The sequence below is a fragment of the Elgaria multicarinata genome, chromosome 7 (genome assembly GCF_023053635.1).
Source record: "Elgaria multicarinata webbii isolate HBS135686 ecotype San Diego chromosome 7, rElgMul1.1.pri, whole genome shotgun sequence".
Taxonomy (NCBI): Eukaryota; Metazoa; Chordata; class Lepidosauria; order Squamata; family Anguidae; genus Elgaria; species Elgaria multicarinata.
Genome location: NC_086177.1, coordinates 66,919,085 through 66,938,859, shown reverse-complemented (window position 1 = coordinate 66,938,859; position 19,775 = coordinate 66,919,085). Strand labels below are relative to the sequence as shown.

General features: G+C 40.6%; 1 protein-coding gene across 1 annotated transcript in view; it reads right to left on the bottom strand.

Annotated features, from left to right (window-relative positions):
- RP1 (RP1 axonemal microtubule associated) overlaps nucleotides 1–19,775 on the bottom strand; it is a 221,553-nt gene that overhangs the window by 24,864 nt on the left and 176,914 nt on the right. The window contains exons 43-47 of the mRNA XM_063131303.1: nucleotides 19,115–19,266; nucleotides 14,398–14,650; nucleotides 12,314–12,555; nucleotides 4,377–4,503; nucleotides 2,128–2,276 (exon numbers count right to left, since the gene is read on the bottom strand). Coding sequence (XP_062987373.1) covers nucleotides 2,128–2,276; nucleotides 4,377–4,503; nucleotides 12,314–12,555; nucleotides 14,398–14,650; nucleotides 19,115–19,266 — 923 coding nt within the window. The remainder of the gene's footprint in view (nucleotides 1–2,127; nucleotides 2,277–4,376; nucleotides 4,504–12,313; nucleotides 12,556–14,397; nucleotides 14,651–19,114; nucleotides 19,267–19,775) is intronic.

Below are 19,775 nucleotides of genomic sequence, written 5' to 3'. Positions count from 1 at the left end.
ATTTTATTATAATTGTTCTTTCTGTAAGATGCCTTGGGGGGCTATTGAGCTGGAAAGGTGGGATGCAGTGCTTAAATCAATAAATAAAAATGGGGGACAAAAATATCTTATAAAGAATTGGCACTGTCGCCCTTCCAGTGATGACTGCATGTTGCTGGAAAGTGTTCATTCTTTGACACCAAGAAGATCAGCAAAGTTTCAAACTGACATTTCTATTGTCCTGTCACAGAAAGCAAGCAAACTCCCTTTAAACCACTAACAATATTACAAGCTTAATATATTTTTTGTGTGTGAAATCCTTGGCTGGTCACCCTTATGTATGGCAGTGCTTCCCAAGACCCCATGTTCTGAGAACTCCGATTGACTTTTTTTAACCTAAGTTGACTTTATCCTGCACTCATCAATGTCAGATCTGAAGGCTTTCTCTTTTCCTTCATGGCAGCCGTAGCACTAGCAGCAGCAGCAGATTCTGAGTAAACAGTCTCTGCATAAACATCAATCACATATCCTCAGTAGTCCAGGCTTGATGCGGTTGATGGCTGGTTAATGAAAATATTCTCAGCAGAAATGGAAATGACAAATCAAGACACATCCTGAATCTCTCACCTTGAAGTCCTGAATGTCAAGTGCTTTCCTACTACCCTAAATCTATACTAATTTTCAAGAATCCCCATTTTCAATTTTAAATATTTTTAATATTTCTAGAGGAAGCTATTAAGTAGGCTTCATGTATTTTTTAAAAAACTGAAATTCACGAATCCCAGTTTGTGGCCTGATTATTCTTCTCTTTCCTTTGTAGATGTTTCACTTCTGAAAATAGAATTACAGAAATGGAGCCTGGTGGAAGAGGCATAAAGTATATTCTCCTTAAATTCAAAACTGGGACATCTATTAATAGATATATCTGTAAGAGGACCACACACATGGCTAGTTCTTGCCAATCTTCCCCTTCTACAAAGTCAAGTCATATTTTCAATACATTCTTCCTCTAAAGGAGCCTTCTTTTAACTTCTTATAACCACAGCATCGTTAGATAAAACTGGAAAAACAGGATAAACTTTTTCAGGTTTTTTCCTTCAGTTAAAGGGTTTTTTTGAAACTTTATTCAGATGTTACTTAATCAGTCTTAAAAATAGACGTATGCTAGTTGCAAGTGCAACATTGTTTTAAAGAGAACTGTGGAAACTTGATACTATAGAAATTCACAACATTGTCTCCAGAATGAATACAAATGGATGGATATATGTATGTATGTATATATATATATATATATATATATATATATATACACACACACACACACACACACACACACACACACACACACACACGGACACTGCAGTGTCCATGTAGTTAAGAGTGATGAGTAGATTCTGCATTCTGCCATTATAAAGCAGTAATTGTGTGTGTGTGTCATTCTAACATTCATAAAATTGAAAATGTTTCACCAATCTTGCTGAAACACCTTTGGAGGGCACCAGGTTGGGGAAGAGCTGCTCTAAACAAAAACAAAAAAAGAGAAGTAGGTGGCCCTAAGTTGATTTGAGCTTGGTGTACAGACTGTGTTGGATGGGCCTGTACTTCCCTGGAGGTTCATAGCTGTGAGGTGCTCTTGCTTCTTGATCCATTGCAGCTCCCTGATGCCCAGATGGTGGCACTGCCCTGGAATGCTTTTCTCCGTATCCCTGTTCAGTTAACATCTGAGCCAGAAGTGAGGCTTTTAAAACTTTAAAGAGCTTAGGTTGCAATTCTAAGCACACTTTCCTGGGAGTAAGCCTCACTGAATATAATGCCACTACTTCTAAGTAAACGTTCATAGGATTGCACTGTTTGGTACAATCACAACAAAAGATAATTTCATGTTCTCCATTGCTTAGTGCAATATTGGTCAATTGGCTGGTTACTGATTTAAAAACAACAGAATCAACCTATTAAAATGGTTAAAATTTGATGTCCATATTTGCATTTAATGCTCAAGGAAAACACATTTATGCAGTGCTTTCTAAAGTGAGCACTAATTAAGCCAAGTGCATAGTAAACAACATTATTATATATGCACATGTAGTTTTTAGAATGCAAGGCATTGCAAACTGATGAAGTTGCAAGCTGGTACTCCTGACAGCTTACCTTCCCCCTGGCAAAAATGTCCTCCCCATTCCTAGGTAATTTCCTCCTGCCAGTGTCTCCTATTGATCCTTTCAAAGTGACATACACATCTGAGTCCGTTCCCGACTCTGGGGAGGAGCCCGTTGAGATGTACAGAACATACTGTTTAACTAAAGAAAAGGAAATAGGAACAAAATCTCAGCCAATAAACACATATAATTAATGAGCATGATACTTTCATTACTAGACTATTAATAGAACCATAGAGTTAGAAGGAATCTTGCAAGTCAACTACTCCGTACACCAGCCCCCTGCTTAATGCAGGGTCTGCGGTGAAGCTGTAGCACCTCTGGCAGATGGCTGTCCAGCATCTGCTTTAATACCTCTAGTGAAGAAGAATCCATCACCTCCCTTGGCTGTCCATTCCACTGCCAAACAGCTCTTACAATTTGGAAGTTTCCCTTCATGTTTAGCTGAAATCAGCTTCCTGCCATTTCCCCCCATTCATACTGTTTCCTGGAACAACAGAGAAAAAGTCTGCTCCATCTTCTGCATGACAGCCATTCATATGTTTGAAGACTGTGACCATGTTTCCCTTTAATCTTCTCTTCCCCAGGATGAACACACACAGTTCTTTTAACTGTTCCTCATAGGTCTTGTTTTGTAAAGATGGCATTTAGCATTCCTGCCTATCCCCTCCCACCGCCCCCACCGCTCAAAAAAAGGCAGAAGAAGGCTGGTCATACTCAAAGCTCCATCACACTGGGGGTTAACACGCTCCCTACCTTTGTGTTTTCATTCCTAAGTTACTTCCACTTTTCAAAAGAGGAAGTACACAATGAGCATGAGGTCCATTGAGTCCGCTGTTTTAATGGCGCTGCTTCTCCTGCTCACAGCAGGAGAGATCAGCAATTCCGTGTTTAAAAGTACGTTGGACTTAATGAGGGTTTTTTTTGTAGCGCAAGGAACGGCCAGAAGGGGAGCGGGAGACAGACAAAGTCATGTGAGGGACCTGAGCAAACTCTGTGAGTGTCCAGTAACGAGCATGCAATAAAACGCTAGTCAGATGGAGCTTTCAGTGTGAAATGGCCTGGGGGATGAGTGTGTGTGTGTGTGTGTGTGTGTGTGTGTGAGAGAGAGAGAGAGAGAGAGAGACTATTGACTGCAAATAAGGGAGCTCATACAGAAGGAAAAACACAATAGCCAGCAATTCCTTCTGCAGAGTTGCTAAGCCCTCTCAGTGATCGAGGATTATACACATGCCTATTTTAGCACTAGGATCCATACTGCTAACAGCCTATGTTAGCAGTATGTTAGACTGGTTGCTCCCTAAAAATGGCAATTTTAGCTAACTCTTCCCACTAAAACAAAAGTATGACATTTGCATTTCCCTTGACTTTGCCAGTCCCCAACTCTCACCAGGCAGCAGCTGCCACCATTCAATCAGACCGCAGTGGAGGGAAACATAGGAAGCTGGGCTACTCTAGTAGTCATGCTGAGAAACCAGCTTCATTTATCTTCTCTTCTATGGGGTGAAGAAGGAAGGGATCCATCTATCATTGTCTTCCACTTGGAACCCTCCTATGTCTTCCCGCTGATTCTACCATCTTTTTTCTTTCCACAAAAAACCCACTGAGAACTCCATCAGATGAGAATTTTATTGCATGCTCGTTACTGGGCACTCACAGTTTTTGTGGGATCCTCTCATGCACCTCCTGCCCCTTCTAGCCTTCTTTGTGCCACAAAAAAACACCCCAGTAAGTCTGACTTATTTTTAAAGATAGAAGTTGCCGTTATCTCCTGCTGTGTGCAGGAGAAGCCGTGGGATCAAAACAGCCCACTGAATGGGCCACGTTGCTTACTTCCTCTTTCAAAAGATGAAGTCATGAGGGACAAACCCGCAGGCGGAGAAGTGATGATAAGCAAACATGATTTCCCCTCGTCTGATGATGCTCTGAGAAAGAAAAGATGGGGCATAGCTACACAATGTCTTTTGATTGGTAGGTCTAGGAACCCTCTGATTGGAAGCAGCACAGACAGTCATTATAAGAACTAGTATGAAACTAAGAATTGGTGTCTGAGTTTACTTCTTCTCATCTTCCCTCCTCAACCCTTTTCCCATTTGTGTCATCTCATTAAGATTGTAAGTCTGCAAGCATGACTGTCATGTTTTATTGTTCATACATAAGCCTCTAAAGGGGTTTTTTTAGCTGAAGAAAGGGGTAAATATATACTCCTGAATGAATGAATCTTTGTGGCAAGTAACAAACCTGCTAAAAATTGGCTGCCAGCTGTGAGTACAGGAAGTTCAGCCACCGTGCATCCTTCAGCATCTGAAAAATCCCGCAGACATGGGAATTCTAGAATTTCTTTACTTTTTCTATGCTGAAGCTTCACCTGCATACCAAAGAAAATGAGATAATGAGATTAGACCAAATTCCATGCAACCTACAGTCTGTTTTCCAACAATGCCCAGAAATGTTTCTGGAAAGCTGGCAAACAGATCATGGGTTGTCCCTAACAGTTGGCTTTCTGATGGTGTACTCCATGGGTGGGCAACTTTGGGAAATCCCAGGGGCATTTTTGCCCCTCAGACCCACGTACTCCACCCCCTGTGGTATGTATGTGTGTGTGTGTATATATGTGTGTATATATATTGCATCAAGAGCAGCTACAGAATGCACAAAGGTCAAGATTAGTTATTTTCAAGCTAATATTGACTCTTTTGATGTTCTGTAGTAGCTACAGAGCACTAAAAGGGTCAAAAGGGTCACTCAGGATGCCATTAAAAAAACTTGCCATTTTGGGGGGCAGCTGGGGCTTCATGGAGACCATGAGCCACATTTGCCAATTCCTGATCTACTCCATACTGCCCTTGAAGAGAGCCATTGCCCTGTCTTCCAGTAATCAGTCTAATGCTTTTTTTTTTAAAAAAAAGGACTCCTAAGTATCCTGTGGCAATGATTTCCTCCACTTTATTATTCATTGTTAACTTTTGATTGTGTAAATCACATCTTGTTGATTGTATTCCTTCCAGAGTATGGGACAATAAACCATTTGAAGAATGCCGAGTAAACTGCAATCTATTTCGTGTTTTAATTTATTTACTTATTTACTTCTTAAAATATTTCTAAACTGCCCGATATCAAAACATCTCAGGGTGGGGTATTATCCGTAAAGAACAATTTAACATAAAAACACAGCAAAAAACCAAATCCAGTATAAATCAGCAATTGTGACGTAATAAATAACAATAACAATAACTGTGATCAAGCAATGGTCACTGAGACCCAAAAGCTTGGGTGAAAATCATGTCTTGATTGGGTGCTGAAATGAAGCCAGAATTGGTGCCAGCCAGGCGTCCAAGGAGAGGGCATTCCATCATTGGGTTCCCCTGCTGTTTTGCACTACACAGCTTTTTATGCAATAGAACCAGGCCCCCATCTTTACAGAGGTGCTTTGGCGCTGGGAGGCGCCTTGCACCCACACTTGCTTTCCTTCCCAGTATCTGCACGGGAAGGAAGGAAAGTGCGATTTTTCCTGCCCACGCCTCTGTAAAAGAAAAAAAAAATGAGGGGGGGAGGAAAGGAACGGGGCCGTTCCTCCTCCCCTTTTTAATTTCCTAATTTCTATCTGTGGAGCTCTGCAGAAACATATAATAACAAAAAAATGTGGGGGTGGGGAGAAGGAATGAGACAGCAGAGGAGGATGCGAGAGGGACTGGGAGAACCCTTTCTCCTCCCTCTGGCTGCCTTGTTCCTCCCCCCCCCATTTTTTATTATATGTTTCTGCAGAGCTCTGAAGATAAAGATTAGAAAATTAAAAAGGGGGGAGGAACAGGCAGCCAGAGGGAGGGGAAAGGGTTCTCCCAGTCCCTCTCGCATCCTCCTCTGCTGCCTTGTTCCTTCCCCCCTGCCATGTTTTTATTTTTATTATATGTTTCTGCGGAGCTCCACAGATAGAGATTAGGTAATTAAAAAGGGAAGAGGAGGAATGGCCCCGTTCCTCTCCTCCCCCCTTTTTTTTGTGTGTGTACTTTTCTAGATGACATGCCACTACTGCGAAGCAAGCCCGGGGCAAATCCTTCATGTAGATGTGCCCCAGAAATGTGGTGGAGCAGTGCTAAGAGACAAACTATTCAGTGAGTTTTGTACTTAACACGGTGAGACAGAATAAGTTCAATGAGGACCACCTGACAGTTATGTTGTGAGAAACAGCCATAAATCCTAGATTTCAACCACTGGAGCACATCCAAATACATTGCTGCTTCCACCCCCCTGTCCATTCACTTTGGATTCATGAAGCTTTCCTGGATTTAAAAGCATGTTGGAAAATCAGGGAGACATTGCTATGCATCTCAGATCTTGAGTACATTTTCATGTTTATTCATTATATATTGTGTAAAAACACCAATACATAAAAACATGCAATGCAAGCATTCTGCCTGAGCCACTCTTGCAGGGGACTGCACCAACTCAGATAGACACAGGGAGAATTCTAATGTCCACTTATATCTATTACTAGCAGCTCTGAGGACTAAACTACATGTTACATTAAATAGGTAGCTTGCAGTTGATGCTTGGTCTTTTTTAAAATCTCCAAGTAAGCATGTGGGACCCTGAACTGGATCAGGACCACTGTGCATGGGTAGGGAAGGTCTGAACATTCCCACCCAGCCACTTTCCCCTATAAATTCACCCCCCTCACATACACACACAGGAGCTAACAAAGGAAGAAGAAAAACCTCCATTGGTGGTAATGGATGTATTTTCTCTTTTGGGGCCCCCCACGTGGATGTGGATGTGAATTTATGGGAAAGGAGTACAGGTAGGAAGCTTTATCCATGCATAGTGATCCTGATCCCCAGAACAGGGTTCTGTGCATTTATTCTGATATATATATACAGAGAGAGAGAGAGAGAGAGAGAGAGAGAAAGTGAAGATAAGCTGCTGTATTTAATGTAGCATGTAGTTTAGCCCCTAATTTTTGAAACAGCCCAACATTTACAAGGAAAACACCTTTAGGATGTACAATTATCACCTTCTGTGGCTGATTTTTCTTTGTGTCATTTACAACCCTACTTAAAAATGATTTCAGAATACATTGTAGAAAATAATCTTTAAAAAAAGAAACAAGATATAAAGTACCTAATGTTTCATTTAGAACTAATATATCTAAATGAATGCAATAAAAATAGATAAAGGATGACACAAATATGAAATGTTTGCTATCTTATTCAACCAAAGTAGAAAAAATCATTTCTGCTTTTTTAGAAAACAAAACATGCCTACATTTTTTTAAAAAATGACAGCATCCTTTATTTGGCTCTGCTTCTTTACAGAGTTCTAAAATGTGGCACTCTAATGATCATTTAGCTAATTACACCTTGGTCCCAGAAAGATCCTTTAAGTATGGCCAGCAGGATTTTTGATATTTTTAAAAGATCTGCACGCACACACATACACACACACACACACACACATGAAAGTGTTTTTGAAACTCCTCCAAGATCTTGCCATGTTGTGCAGAGGAGGGTTTTTTAAAAAGAAAATTGAAAAGCCTGCTGGGTATATAGAACTAGGGTTTTTCTGTATGTGTGGGTAGGGATTTGGTTCTCTGGACTATTATGAATATTTGCAGGTCTTCTTCCTTATGTCTCATTGGAGATGCTACAGTCCATCAACAAAGGACTGTTGGCAGGATCTTTAATGTGTCTACTCTGCTGTAGCTTTAATAGTTGTCCAGCTTTTCTTACTTTTGCATATGCTAAGAATTCCTCTTCTATACACTGAAAAAAAGCAGTTAAGGAGGGGTAGAACACATGCTTGGTCTGCGGAGGATCCCAGGTTCACCCTCCAAATTATCTGGGGTCTTAGGGCCACAGCTAGAACAGACTTCTACCTGAGCTCTTGGAGAACAGGTGCCAATTGGAGTAGACCAGGGATAGACAATGTATGCCTATGGGCAACAGTGCACCCCCAGATACCTTTCTTGGTGCCCACTAAGGTGCCCTCCTCCCCTTTGTTTTTAATTAATACATTTCCTAAACAGCAGCTGGAATTGCTGTGAAATACATTTCTGTTGGGCTGGATGCTGTGGGCTCAAAAGAGTGGTTTACTGTGTTCGGTTCAGTTCCCATCTCTGCCTTGTACTCAGTCTTTTGGGGCAGATTGCCTGTGCTTTGTCATGCCTCCCATGACAGACATTTTGTGTTGGTGCCCAGGACAAGTTCTAAAATTGTCAAATGTACCCACAGCCCCAACAGTTTGCCTACCCCTAGAGGTAGACCTCAAACAGTATATGGAACTAAAGCAGGTCCATAAATACACGAGTCATGTTCTTCTTGCACCCAGAAACATATTGGATAGGCATTTTTGGTGGCTGCTTCACTGCTTCAGAACTCACCTCTTCCAGAGATCTGTCAAAGAGTGAGCTTAAGGCCTAATCTACACCAAACAGGATATTGCACTATGAAAGTTAGGGATGTGCTCCGCTCCGATTAGAAGCGTAGAAGCAGAAGCGAATTGGCCTGATCCGCCTTGCCCAGAGGCGGAGTAGAAGCGGACCGGGGACCCGTAGAAGCAAGGTGAAGAGAAGCGCCCATTTTTGGAGCGCTTCTCTTTCCGCGGACCGATCCGATTGCCATTTTGAAACATTTCGCCCATAGGATTGCATTGCGGAAAAGAAAAGGGGATAACTGTGTTGTTTTTGAAGCTATATTTCTGAAACTTCTTGTGCTTAGAGAGTCATGGCTGGGGGTCATTTTGAGCCTACTCTCAGCTCTCTGTGTGGTGCGGTTCGCTTGCTAGAATTTTTTAAAAAGTAGGGTAAAGGCGGAAAAAAGATTACCTTTTCGATTGCTGAGGGGCAGAGTCAACTCCCGGTCATGATCACATGATCCCAAAGTTGGAAGAGGGGATAGGCAAAATGGGTAACTTAGGATTCTGGGAACTTCTCTTTCTTAGTCTGAACGGACTTTTCCCAGTGTTTTTTAAAACAGTAGCCCCACCAAATGCACAAACACAACCTGAAATCATATACTAAGCCAATAATAAGAGATAGAAACACAGCACTGCTACCCACCCTAACTTTGGGGAACAACTAAAAAGATGTGGTGCAAGGGGATGAGCTCCCCTAGGGCATGTGGACGTGCCCTCACTCTCTCTTGTACTTGGAGGGCCATCAGAGCCCTCCAAAGAGAGTAACCCAGTGGAGCAACGCGTATCATGAGTTGAAGTGAGAGCTTTGCTTCTTAAAAGACTGGTTCCTAGACAGGACCAGTTAAATTGGCCGATGATTCCCCATCTGGGCACGTCCACCCCCCCCCCCCCCCTTATTACTGGTAAAAGACAGATATAGCCTTTTTAAAAAAGTTCTTCTTGTTGTTTATTCAGCAACACTGCTGCTTTTAATTCCACCCCTCCTTTGTTTATTTATTTATTTATTCCATTTTATATGCATTACTGGCTCATCGTTGGCTCACTTCCTTATGCCCCCAGAAATGTCTGCTGCCTGCCTGCCTTCCCTCCCTCCTCCCCTGCCCACCTCGCAGGGATGTTGTGTGTGTCTGGCTTTGACTCAGAGGAGAAGTCCTTCCTGCGCTCAATTAGACTTTTGGAAGTTTCAAATCCATTTTTCAAGTGTGGAAGAAGATTCATAGGTTTATCTCTACTCCCCAATTCATGGCATGTTGGGATTTCCTTTGAAATTGCCCCATTGAGCTGTCTGCAGGTTTAAGCCCCGCCAAAAATCAGGGGATGATGGCATTGCATGGAACCTTGGCATGATTGTGTGTCTAGATGGCATCTGTGAGTGTGCCCACTTCCCTTTTTTTATCTGTCCAAATGTCTGAGAACAGTCCACGTCTGCAAATGGGGTGCCCGATTTCATAAATTCCCCAAAAATCAGGAGATGATGGGACTGCCTTGAGTCTGGGCGTGCATGTGTATCCCTGGATAAGCTTTCATGGTGGCGAGTTTGAGGTTTTTAATGTGCACATTGACGGAGCTATCGAAAGAGATGTGAATGGGGTGCCCGATTTTCATAAATTCCCCCAAAATCAGGGGATGATGGGACTGCCTTGAGTCTGGGTGTGCATGTGTATCCCTGGATAAGCTGTCATGGTGGCGAATTTGAGGTTTCTAACGTGCAAATTGACGGAGCTATCGAAAGGGGTGTGAATGGGGTGCCCGATTTTCATAATTTCCCCAAAAATCAGAGGATGATGGGACTGCCTTGAGTCTGGGCGTGCATATGTATCCCTGGATAAGCTGTCATGGTGGCGAGTTTGAGGTTTTTAACATTCACATTGATGGAGCTATCGAAAGGGGTGTGAATGGGGTGCCCGATTTTCATAAATTCCCCCAAAATCAGGGGATGATGGGACTGCCTTGAGTCTTGGCGTGCATGTGTATCCCTGGATAAGCTATCATGGTGGTGAGTTTGAGGTTTCTAACGTGCAAATTGACGGAGCTATCGAAAGGGGTGTGAATGGGGTGCCCAATTTTCATAAATTCCCCAAAAATCAGAGGATGATATGATTGCCTTGAGTCTTGGCGTGCGTGTGTATACCTCCATGAGGTGTCATGGTGCCAAACTTGAGGTTTCTAACTTTAACAGAAAAAAATTTGTATACTTTTTTAGCTTAATGCAAGCCTATGGGGGGGGGGGGGGGAAGGAGCTCTGATCTGGATCCGGAGCTCCGCAGCGGAGCGGAGTGGACATAGGCGGAGCGGGGGCAGAGCGAAGCGGCCTGATCCGCAAATCGCGGATCTGGAAGAGAAGCGGAGCGGGGGTTCCGTGCACACCCCTAATGAAAGTGGTATATAAAAAGCAGGCACCACACTACTGCTTTATAGTGGTACTGAAGTGCACTGACAACTGTTGGGGCTCATTGACACATACCATATACCACTTTAATACTGCTTTCATAGTGCTGTATCCTGCTTGGTGTGGCGCCTGCCTTTTATATACCTCTTTCATACCACTTTCATAGTGCAATATTCTGCTTGGTGTGGATTAGGCTTAAGTGTGCTTCAGAAACAATACAAGATGATTCATTGTGTTTAAATACTAATTAAACGATGTACCCCACAAGCATTTTGACTTCTATTTTGCAAGCAAAATTTCTGTGCAGTTTTTGTGGCGTAGCTATTTTGATGTGATCGATCAGTATCATAGCATCTTCAGCATCTTAGACATCATTTGGAAGACTGTCACTTTGGCTCTCTGCTTCTTTCCCTGGGATGTCAGCTTATGTGGCATATATTTTTGTGAAGACATTGTCACTGTCTCATTTTGTTAGCTGTGTGGGGACTATAGGACCAGAATGTAACAGCCAGGTTGGAATTATGTAGATAAAGCCGTGTTTGCCAGGAGCAATTGCTACACAAAGGTAATTCTGAAAATGTTGACTACAATGGTACCTTGATACAGTTGACCCAGATAAATACATAAGTTTTTTCTATTCAAACATATAAAAACAGAAGAATAGCCTTGTTGTATCAGACCAAGGTCCAACTTATCCAGAATTCTCTTTCCAACAATACCCAGAGAGATGCTTTTTAAAAGTTCACAAATAGGACATGGTGATAGTTATAGCTTCTGATTGTCCCAAGCATCTATCTCTCAGAAGTATGATGCCTCAGAATCTGATATTCTAATGTTAATAGCTATTGAATGAAGTTTTCCCAATGCCCCATGATTTTGTGTAACATTTTGTATCCATCTAGTGTAGGAGCTGCCTTCCTAATGAAATGTCTAAAGTAATTGTGTACTATGTGCTAAATACTTCCTTTTGTCCACAATGAGCCTTCTGAGAATAACTTCATGGAATAGATCTAGGAGGGAGGATTCTTTTCCCCACAATTCATATATTTGTTTTCACCTTTTGATACAAAGTAAATTATCTGGCCATACTGTGGAATGGGCTGGATCCAGATGTAGTTATATTTAGAGTAAACCCATTGAAGTCAATGGTACTTAAGTAATTCATGACTTGGGATGCATATCTTAAATTCCATTTATTTCTGTAGATTTGCTCCAAGTGTTACTAAGTCTATGAACTCATCTGAACATTACATGAAGACAGTTCACTGTCACTGAGCCCAGCTAAAAGTTGCTTCTGGAAATCAGAACTATAGATTATGTAAAGAGCTTACAGTATTTCTTTCCAAAACAATTGTGGAAATGTATAGTTAAGCTTTACCTCATAGCAACACCACATTTCCCCATCTGTGTCTTGTACTTCCAAGCGAACTTTGCACATCGTATGAAACTTCTTATCTAGCTCCAGTGATGCCTGATAAGCCTCAGCCCTCTTAAATGATCCCTTGGATATGAAGACTGAAGCAGATGCGCCTTTGTCATCACAAACCGTCAGAGTTAATGTTGGGTTCATAGCATTGCTTGTATTGTTACCCCTAGGTGTAACAATAACATCCCAAGTCCCTAGAAATCAATAAAAAATAAAAGTTAGTCGGCAATGCTACAGAAATGACCATTGATTGGCTTTGCCATATAACTTGGAAGCTTGGTGGCCAACAGGCACATGAAATAATGGACAACAAAGATACTTGGAGCTCCATCACACCTGGTTTGAGTCCACGGTTTCCCCCTCCATTTCCTTAGCGAGTCTAGCGCTGGGCACTTTCACATTTGTGCCTTGTTGCGCTATTTCAGCTCATGTATCTTTTCACCCGAAGTGCTACTAAGCTGGCAAAATCTCCCACCCTACCCCTCTAAGTTCTCTTTATGTTTCTATATGTCTCCAAAATTATTTGACAGTTTTTCAGGCATGAATGGTGTGTGTGTGTGTGTGTGTGTTTATTAATTGAACATCTCCATATCTGGAAGAGGCTGAGTGGGGTGAGGGGTAGCTTTGATATTGACATCTGTGGCTAACCAAAATGCTTAAATCTGCATAATTTTTAAAGATAAAGAGATGAAACTTGGCATGGTGATAGCTCTCAATGAGGGCTTAGCCAAGTCAAGTTTGAATCAGATCTGTTCATGGCTTGATTTTTAGGGGATTTTTTTTTAAAAAAAAAATCCCCTCAAACCATTCTCCTGATACTCCACCAATGTGAAAATCCACTTGTTTTCATTTGTGGAGGATCTGTTTTCCTTTACTTTGATAATGTGCAGCTATGCATCTCTATTCATAAAAATAGAGATCAAAGTAAGAGGCCCTTTTGTAGACACCCTCACTTACAGAGGCCCACTTCTCAGGCATGTGGAAATGGGCTTTCTCCCATGTTGCTCACAATTTTTGGAACACACTTCTGTTGAGCTATGACAGGTCCCCACTCACTCTGCATTCAGAAAATGGGTCGTGACAGTTCTTTTTAATTTAGTTTTTAAAATTGTTGTTATGGTTTTTAAGATTGCTTTTAATATTTTACTCTATTTTATTTGATATGTTTTTTTATTTTCTGATTTTTTTGTAAATTGCTTGGCTTCAAAATGCTCATATATAAATGAAATTAATAAATAAATAATACAGTTTTAGCTACCAACAGGAGAAGAAACTATGCATTAGAGAGTTCCAGTACAAACCTAGTATAAATGCTGACTCAAAGTAAGTCTCACTGAGCTCAATGGGGCTTACTCCTAGGTCAGTATACACAGGGTTGCAATCTTATTTAGGGAAACACACAGTGATATGATCCTTTAAGTTGTACAACTTAAATGAGAGAGAAGGATGTTATATCATAGTGAAAAAAAATGCATATGATGGTACATTTATTTTGTTCTTATAAAAATGGCAGTTATGCCATCTCTTGAACATATTACTCCTGTCTGCCCTTAATTCGGGCAAGTAATATGCATTTCAGTTCACCACATTTAAAAAAAATATTCTGTAATGTAAGTGAAGGGGGAAATGAAGCTGCTATAACATATGAGAAATTTCCGGAAAAGCTTCAAATTTAGGAGCCTTTGGTTTGTGGCCACTTGTGCTTGAGAAATTTGCTGTTTTCTTTTCCTTTTTTCCTTTGCTGCATCCAACCCCCAAATTTCATTTTAAAACATTGCTTACACTTCTTAATCTCTCTCTCTCTCTGTCTTTGTCTCTGTGTGCACGCTAATACATTTTTTCTTTAAACGTTATAACTGCATTATCTAGCTTTGCAAAACACCAGGGGGATGAAGTTTGTATGAAAGATGTTATTCAGGATAAACCTGTATTATATGTGGATTGCATTTTTCCCCTCAATGGATCTGCCCAGGAAAGACAAAAATAAAATGCATATAAAAAAAGAATGAACGTGTTTTGATCATTTTGCATCTCACCATGAACATTTTCTGGCATTTTCTCTTTCCTGGCTTTTCCAAGAAGTTGTAGCTCTCGCTTCATTTTCCCATCACCAACTCCACTGTCCAACCATTGCTGGCATAAGAATATATATTGGCCATCACTCTTCTCTAATTCTTGTACTGTGACTTGGTCAAGGTACCAACCAGCTCCATAACCAGATTTATTGTGTTCCACAAGCACTTTGTTTAATAGTCCTAAATCTATTGCGTGCACACTGAAGGTACTCACCTATTGGGAAAAGTAAATAAAACAATACCAGCATTCACATTATTGTAAACATATTCAATGACTTTAGTAGGATTTTTTTTTCCTGTTCAGTTTGCAGGTACTTAAATGCAGGCATAGTTAGCAAGCTTATTAACCTACAGAGGTCTTATTATTCAGAGTCAATTAGAACTTTGACAGATCGAATTTAAAATCAGTGTGCCAGCTCTTGGAGATCTGAGACTGAGAGACGTTTATTACTTTATTAACTAAATGATTCCAATAGTATAATTTCCCAGTGGTGTCCAAAGTAGGCAGTTGTTGTTGTTGGTTGTTAAACCCTTTTAGAGATGGCAAGGAGAGGCTGAAAGATATGTTTCACTACAAAACTCAGTGACTTCCCAGCTCAGTTTCCACTACATATTTTGATCTACAATACAGAGTTGTGAGGCAGTTCTAAAAGTATTCTAGGGTGTACATATGGGTCACGCCCAATAACACTTTTCAATATTCCATAGAAACAAAATATGTACCCTAGTGCAGGAGTGAGCAGAAAGTTGATCTCCATATGTTTTGAACTCCATCTCCCAACATTCCATATTCACAGGGGCTTCTGGGATTTCAAATCCAGAACATCTGGAAATCTACCTTCTGCCCGCCCCGTCCTAGAGTGCATCCCAGATTATTCTCCAGTGGGTTTTTTTTGCAGCAATCTTGATAAGAACATAAGATGTGCCATGCTGGATCTGACTGAGAGTCCATCTAGTCCAGCTCTCTCTTCACACGGTGGCTTACCAGCTGTGAACCAGGGACCAACAAAGCAGGGACCAACAATGCAGTGTACAAAAATATGCTTGTTATGGAGAATGTGGATAGGGAGACTTTTTCCTTCCTCTCTCAAAATACTAGAACCCCATGAAGCCGATTGGTGGGAGATCTAGGACAAATAAAAGGAAGTACTTCTTCACACAGCACGTAGTTAAATTATGGAACTCACTGCCACAAGATGTAGTGATGGCCACCAATTTGGATGGCTTTAAAAGGGGGTTGGATAAATTTCTGGAGTAATTTATAATAAATGGCTACTAGCCCTGATAGTTGTGTACTATCTCCAATATCTGAGGCAGTAAGCCTGTGAGCACCAGTTGTTGAGGAACATGGGTGGGAGGGTGCTGTTGCACCATGTCCTGCTTGTTGGTCCCTGGTCAATGGCTGGTTGGCCACTGTTGTGAACAGAGTGCTGGACTAGATGGACCCTTGGCCTGATCCAGCATAGCACATCTTATGTTTTTATGGCATGTTGCAACAGCACCCTCCCACCCATGTTCCCCAGCAACTGATGCACACAGGCTTACTTCTTCTAATACTGGAGGTAGCACATAACCATCAGTGCTAGCCATTGATAGCCTTCTCCTCCAGGAATTTATCCAACCATCTTTTAAAGCAATCCAAATTGGTGGCCATCACTACATCTTGTGGCAATGAATTCCATCATTTGACTATGTGCTGTGTGAAGAAATTCTTCCTTTTATTTGTCCTGAATCCCCCACCAATCAGCTTCACGGGATGACCCTTGGTTCTAGTATTTTGAGAGAGGGGAAAAATGTCTCCCTATATAGAAAGGGTTCTCTGAATGTCCAAACTTTGAAAACCACTGGCCTGTTTTAATAGTATTCATTTTGTTACCTTATCTGCCCAGCTCCAATTCTATGAATGAAAGAGAAGGGCAATATGAATTAATGATTTCCCCCCAATTTAATTTAGCCTTTTATTCTTACAGTGTTTCAGAATTGAAGTAGCAATAACAACACAAATAAAGGTCAATACAGACCACAGAAAGCTGTCCGTCTTCTGTGTATGAGAGTGCAATAAGATAATGCAAATGAATAAAGATGCATTATTTTTAGCACAAATGAACATCTCTTTAAATAGTACTATAGCTTCCAGTAAACAACAATGTGGTAGCAGCTGCAGAAATGCATGTTGGGATGAATAAATTATGTTAGAGAATGTGTGCCCATTTGAGAGAGAATATGAGCGGGTGGGTGGAAACGTGGGCACATGTAGGTAGCAATAAGAAGACCAGATGGATGGTGGAAGAAGTGGCAGCTATAATATCATTTATTGATAACTACTATACAAAGAAAAATGAAATAAAACATAAAGAAGAAGGGAGAAAGGAAATGGGATTTTGAAATGGGTTTAAAAAATCAGACTTTTACACATATCTTTTTGCCTAGGTTGGAGTATGGTCTACAACTCTCTCAGCAAGGTAACACACAGCATATCATTTTGATTGAAAAAAATAAAATTTCTGCCATTTTTACCTTCACATATATATCATCTTACAAAACAGTTACCATGGCAAAATACAGCTCTTAATGGTAAGTATAAAAGGCCCAAAATCAGCAATAATCAAGAAAAATGTGTTGCAAATAACTTTTGGAACATTGTACCACTTCTGATTTTGTTATTTGAAATTGCAAATCTTGTTGCAGTGCTGCACTGTATGCGATCTTATACACAGTAGATCCTACGAGCAATATTCAACTTTTTTCTCAGTTTGAGATCTATCATTAATGCCATTCTATATGACAATAAATCATAGTCCTTGGGAAACAGTAGTTAAAATCACCTCATTCTTATCAATGAATTCTTCTCATGATGCATTAAATAACAAAGCTTTCACTGTTAACCAAAATTTTATTTTTGTCCTATGTAATTTATCCCTTCGTGTAAAGACACATATACTTCATTGTAAATATAACTGATGAAAAGCAAAACCTTTTTATTTAAATTTCCTTGCCTGATTTAGATTCTGCTTTAGCTAGGCAAAATGACAATTTCCTACTCATTTAACCCATTAAACCAATGAGAGCATTTAGCTAGAAAGATAATTACTTAAGTAATATAAACCAGCTTTATTCACTGTGATTTAATTGAATTGCTTCATGTTCTTCTATCATTCAGTTGTGCCAGCATACAGAATTCACCAACAATAAATTCCATTTAGGCATATTATTGCAGCTGAATAATAGAATTCCAGTTTTTTGAAGGGATCTCGTGAGTCATGTAGTCCAACCTATGCAGTAACAGAGTTCCCTAGCCTGACAGGTGCTAACCAGATCTCTTATCACTCTCCAAAGTAGGAAATTCCTCAGCTTTTCTGGAGAATTTTTCCTCAGCTATTTTTATAGTAACCAAGGCCCAGACTAGATAAGACATTCGAGGTCCATTAGATTGTAAGCCTATGCGGCAGAGTCTTGCTATTTACTGTTTTACTCTGTACAGCACCATGTACATTGATGGTGCTATATAAATAATAATAATAATAATAATAATAATAATAATAACCAGGTCTCTTAACCCATTTCCCCCCCAAAGTGGCACCTAAATTGGAGTTGGATGATAGTACTGAGGCAGGTTAAAACTGAGTTCAGAATTGAATGCAGATAACTAATGGTATAGGCACAACTCACCAAGCATTGCTGTTGTTAAAGCTACACTTAGGTCAGTAAGACTCCCAGACAAGCCCCAGAAAATGAATAGAGGCCAAACTGTAGCAGCACTTCATGGATTGACCTCGGTATATATTGTATATGCCTGCTATTTGTTTTCAAAGAGGAGGGATAGGTGTCCTTTCTTTAAGAAGAGGGATAGGTGTCCAGGAAACAGTCAGTTGAAATGAGAATTGTGGGATCCTGTGCTCACAGCTCAGGCAAAATTCCCTAAAGGCCAGAGTTGTGAAGCATGAGAGATTCTTCTTTCCCTATCATTAAGCACAGCTATTTCAATGGGATTCTTAGGCACACTGGGGTATTTTGAAGTATTTAAATTTGGTTAAATCTAAGGTCTTTTTAAAACATTGGATTCCTGAGGGGCTGTGGTAAGAGAATTCCATAGCGGTGGGAGTAGAACCACAGAGCTTTTCTCAGTGACACCTCCTCTGTGGAATAGCACTTGAAGCAGCCTGAAATCTGTCTTCAATGAAAGCAAAGGAGGTACAAATCTGTCTGTAGAAAGGACCATGAGTTGTGCAATTTCTTGATGACCGATCCTTTGAAGGAGTATAAATATGTGAATGTGTGAACATCCACAGACCTCTTTCATGCTGTTAATCTTTTTTCTTCATCCCCCCATTTTATCTGCATTCTAGTCCTTTGATTATTGAATAAGACAAATTGGCTACTACTGTGAGCCTAAGCACTGTGCTAATTTGTTACCAGCATTTGAATGTGGCTTTGCTTCTGGTAGTTACTATTTTTTCCCTTTTGCAAACCATGTAGAGAGCTGCACACATTTGAAATGCAATATTGGGTTTCTGCATTCTTTGTGCTTTCACATAACGACACCAGTGGAAACACAGCTTGAGGCTGTAATAATTTTCTCTTTTAACAAAATTGCTGTGTTGTCGCCCGTGCCCAGTCTACATTCCGATAGATGTCTACAGAGCCCCTGAAGTAATACCTAAATAAATTGCATACTCACCTGGCCCTTTTCAAAATGTGCACATGATTTTGAATGCCTAAATCTTCTCTTGGAAGTGTCTCCATTCTCTCCGAAAATTGTAATGCAGATGTCTGCATCAGTTTCCGATGCCGGTAACGTTCCTGTGTGGACACTGATTGAGTAAGTAACCTCTGTGAGGGAAGATCAATAAAAGAAAATGTAGCAAAGAAACCTGTGCAAAGCAGAAACTGAAAAAGTATAAGAGAGAACAAATATTCATATATGCATCTTCCTTCATAGTCCAATGCATGTTGCTAAATAATATACAGTCCAATTCTGACAGGGAAGCTGTCTGAACAGAGTGCTGGACTAGATGGACCCTTGGTCTGATCCAGCATGACACTTCTTATGGTCTTAAGATCCCCTTTTTAATGTATTACAAATGCACAGCAAAGTGCTTATTATTCAAATATGACCAGTGTCAGTTCAAAGCTAGCATTCCTGGCCAACCCACATCTCAGTAACATAATTAAAAGAAGCTCAATCTGGTTCTTGAATTTCCTTTTCTTTATAATAATTGTAGGACTTAAATCAGTAAGCATCTATAGCAGCTAATTTTGATGTAGGGAAAAATGCAAAATTAACAGTGCTAAAGTACTGCTGTTTGTTCCAGATCAGCTGCCTTTCCTTTGAGCCTGCC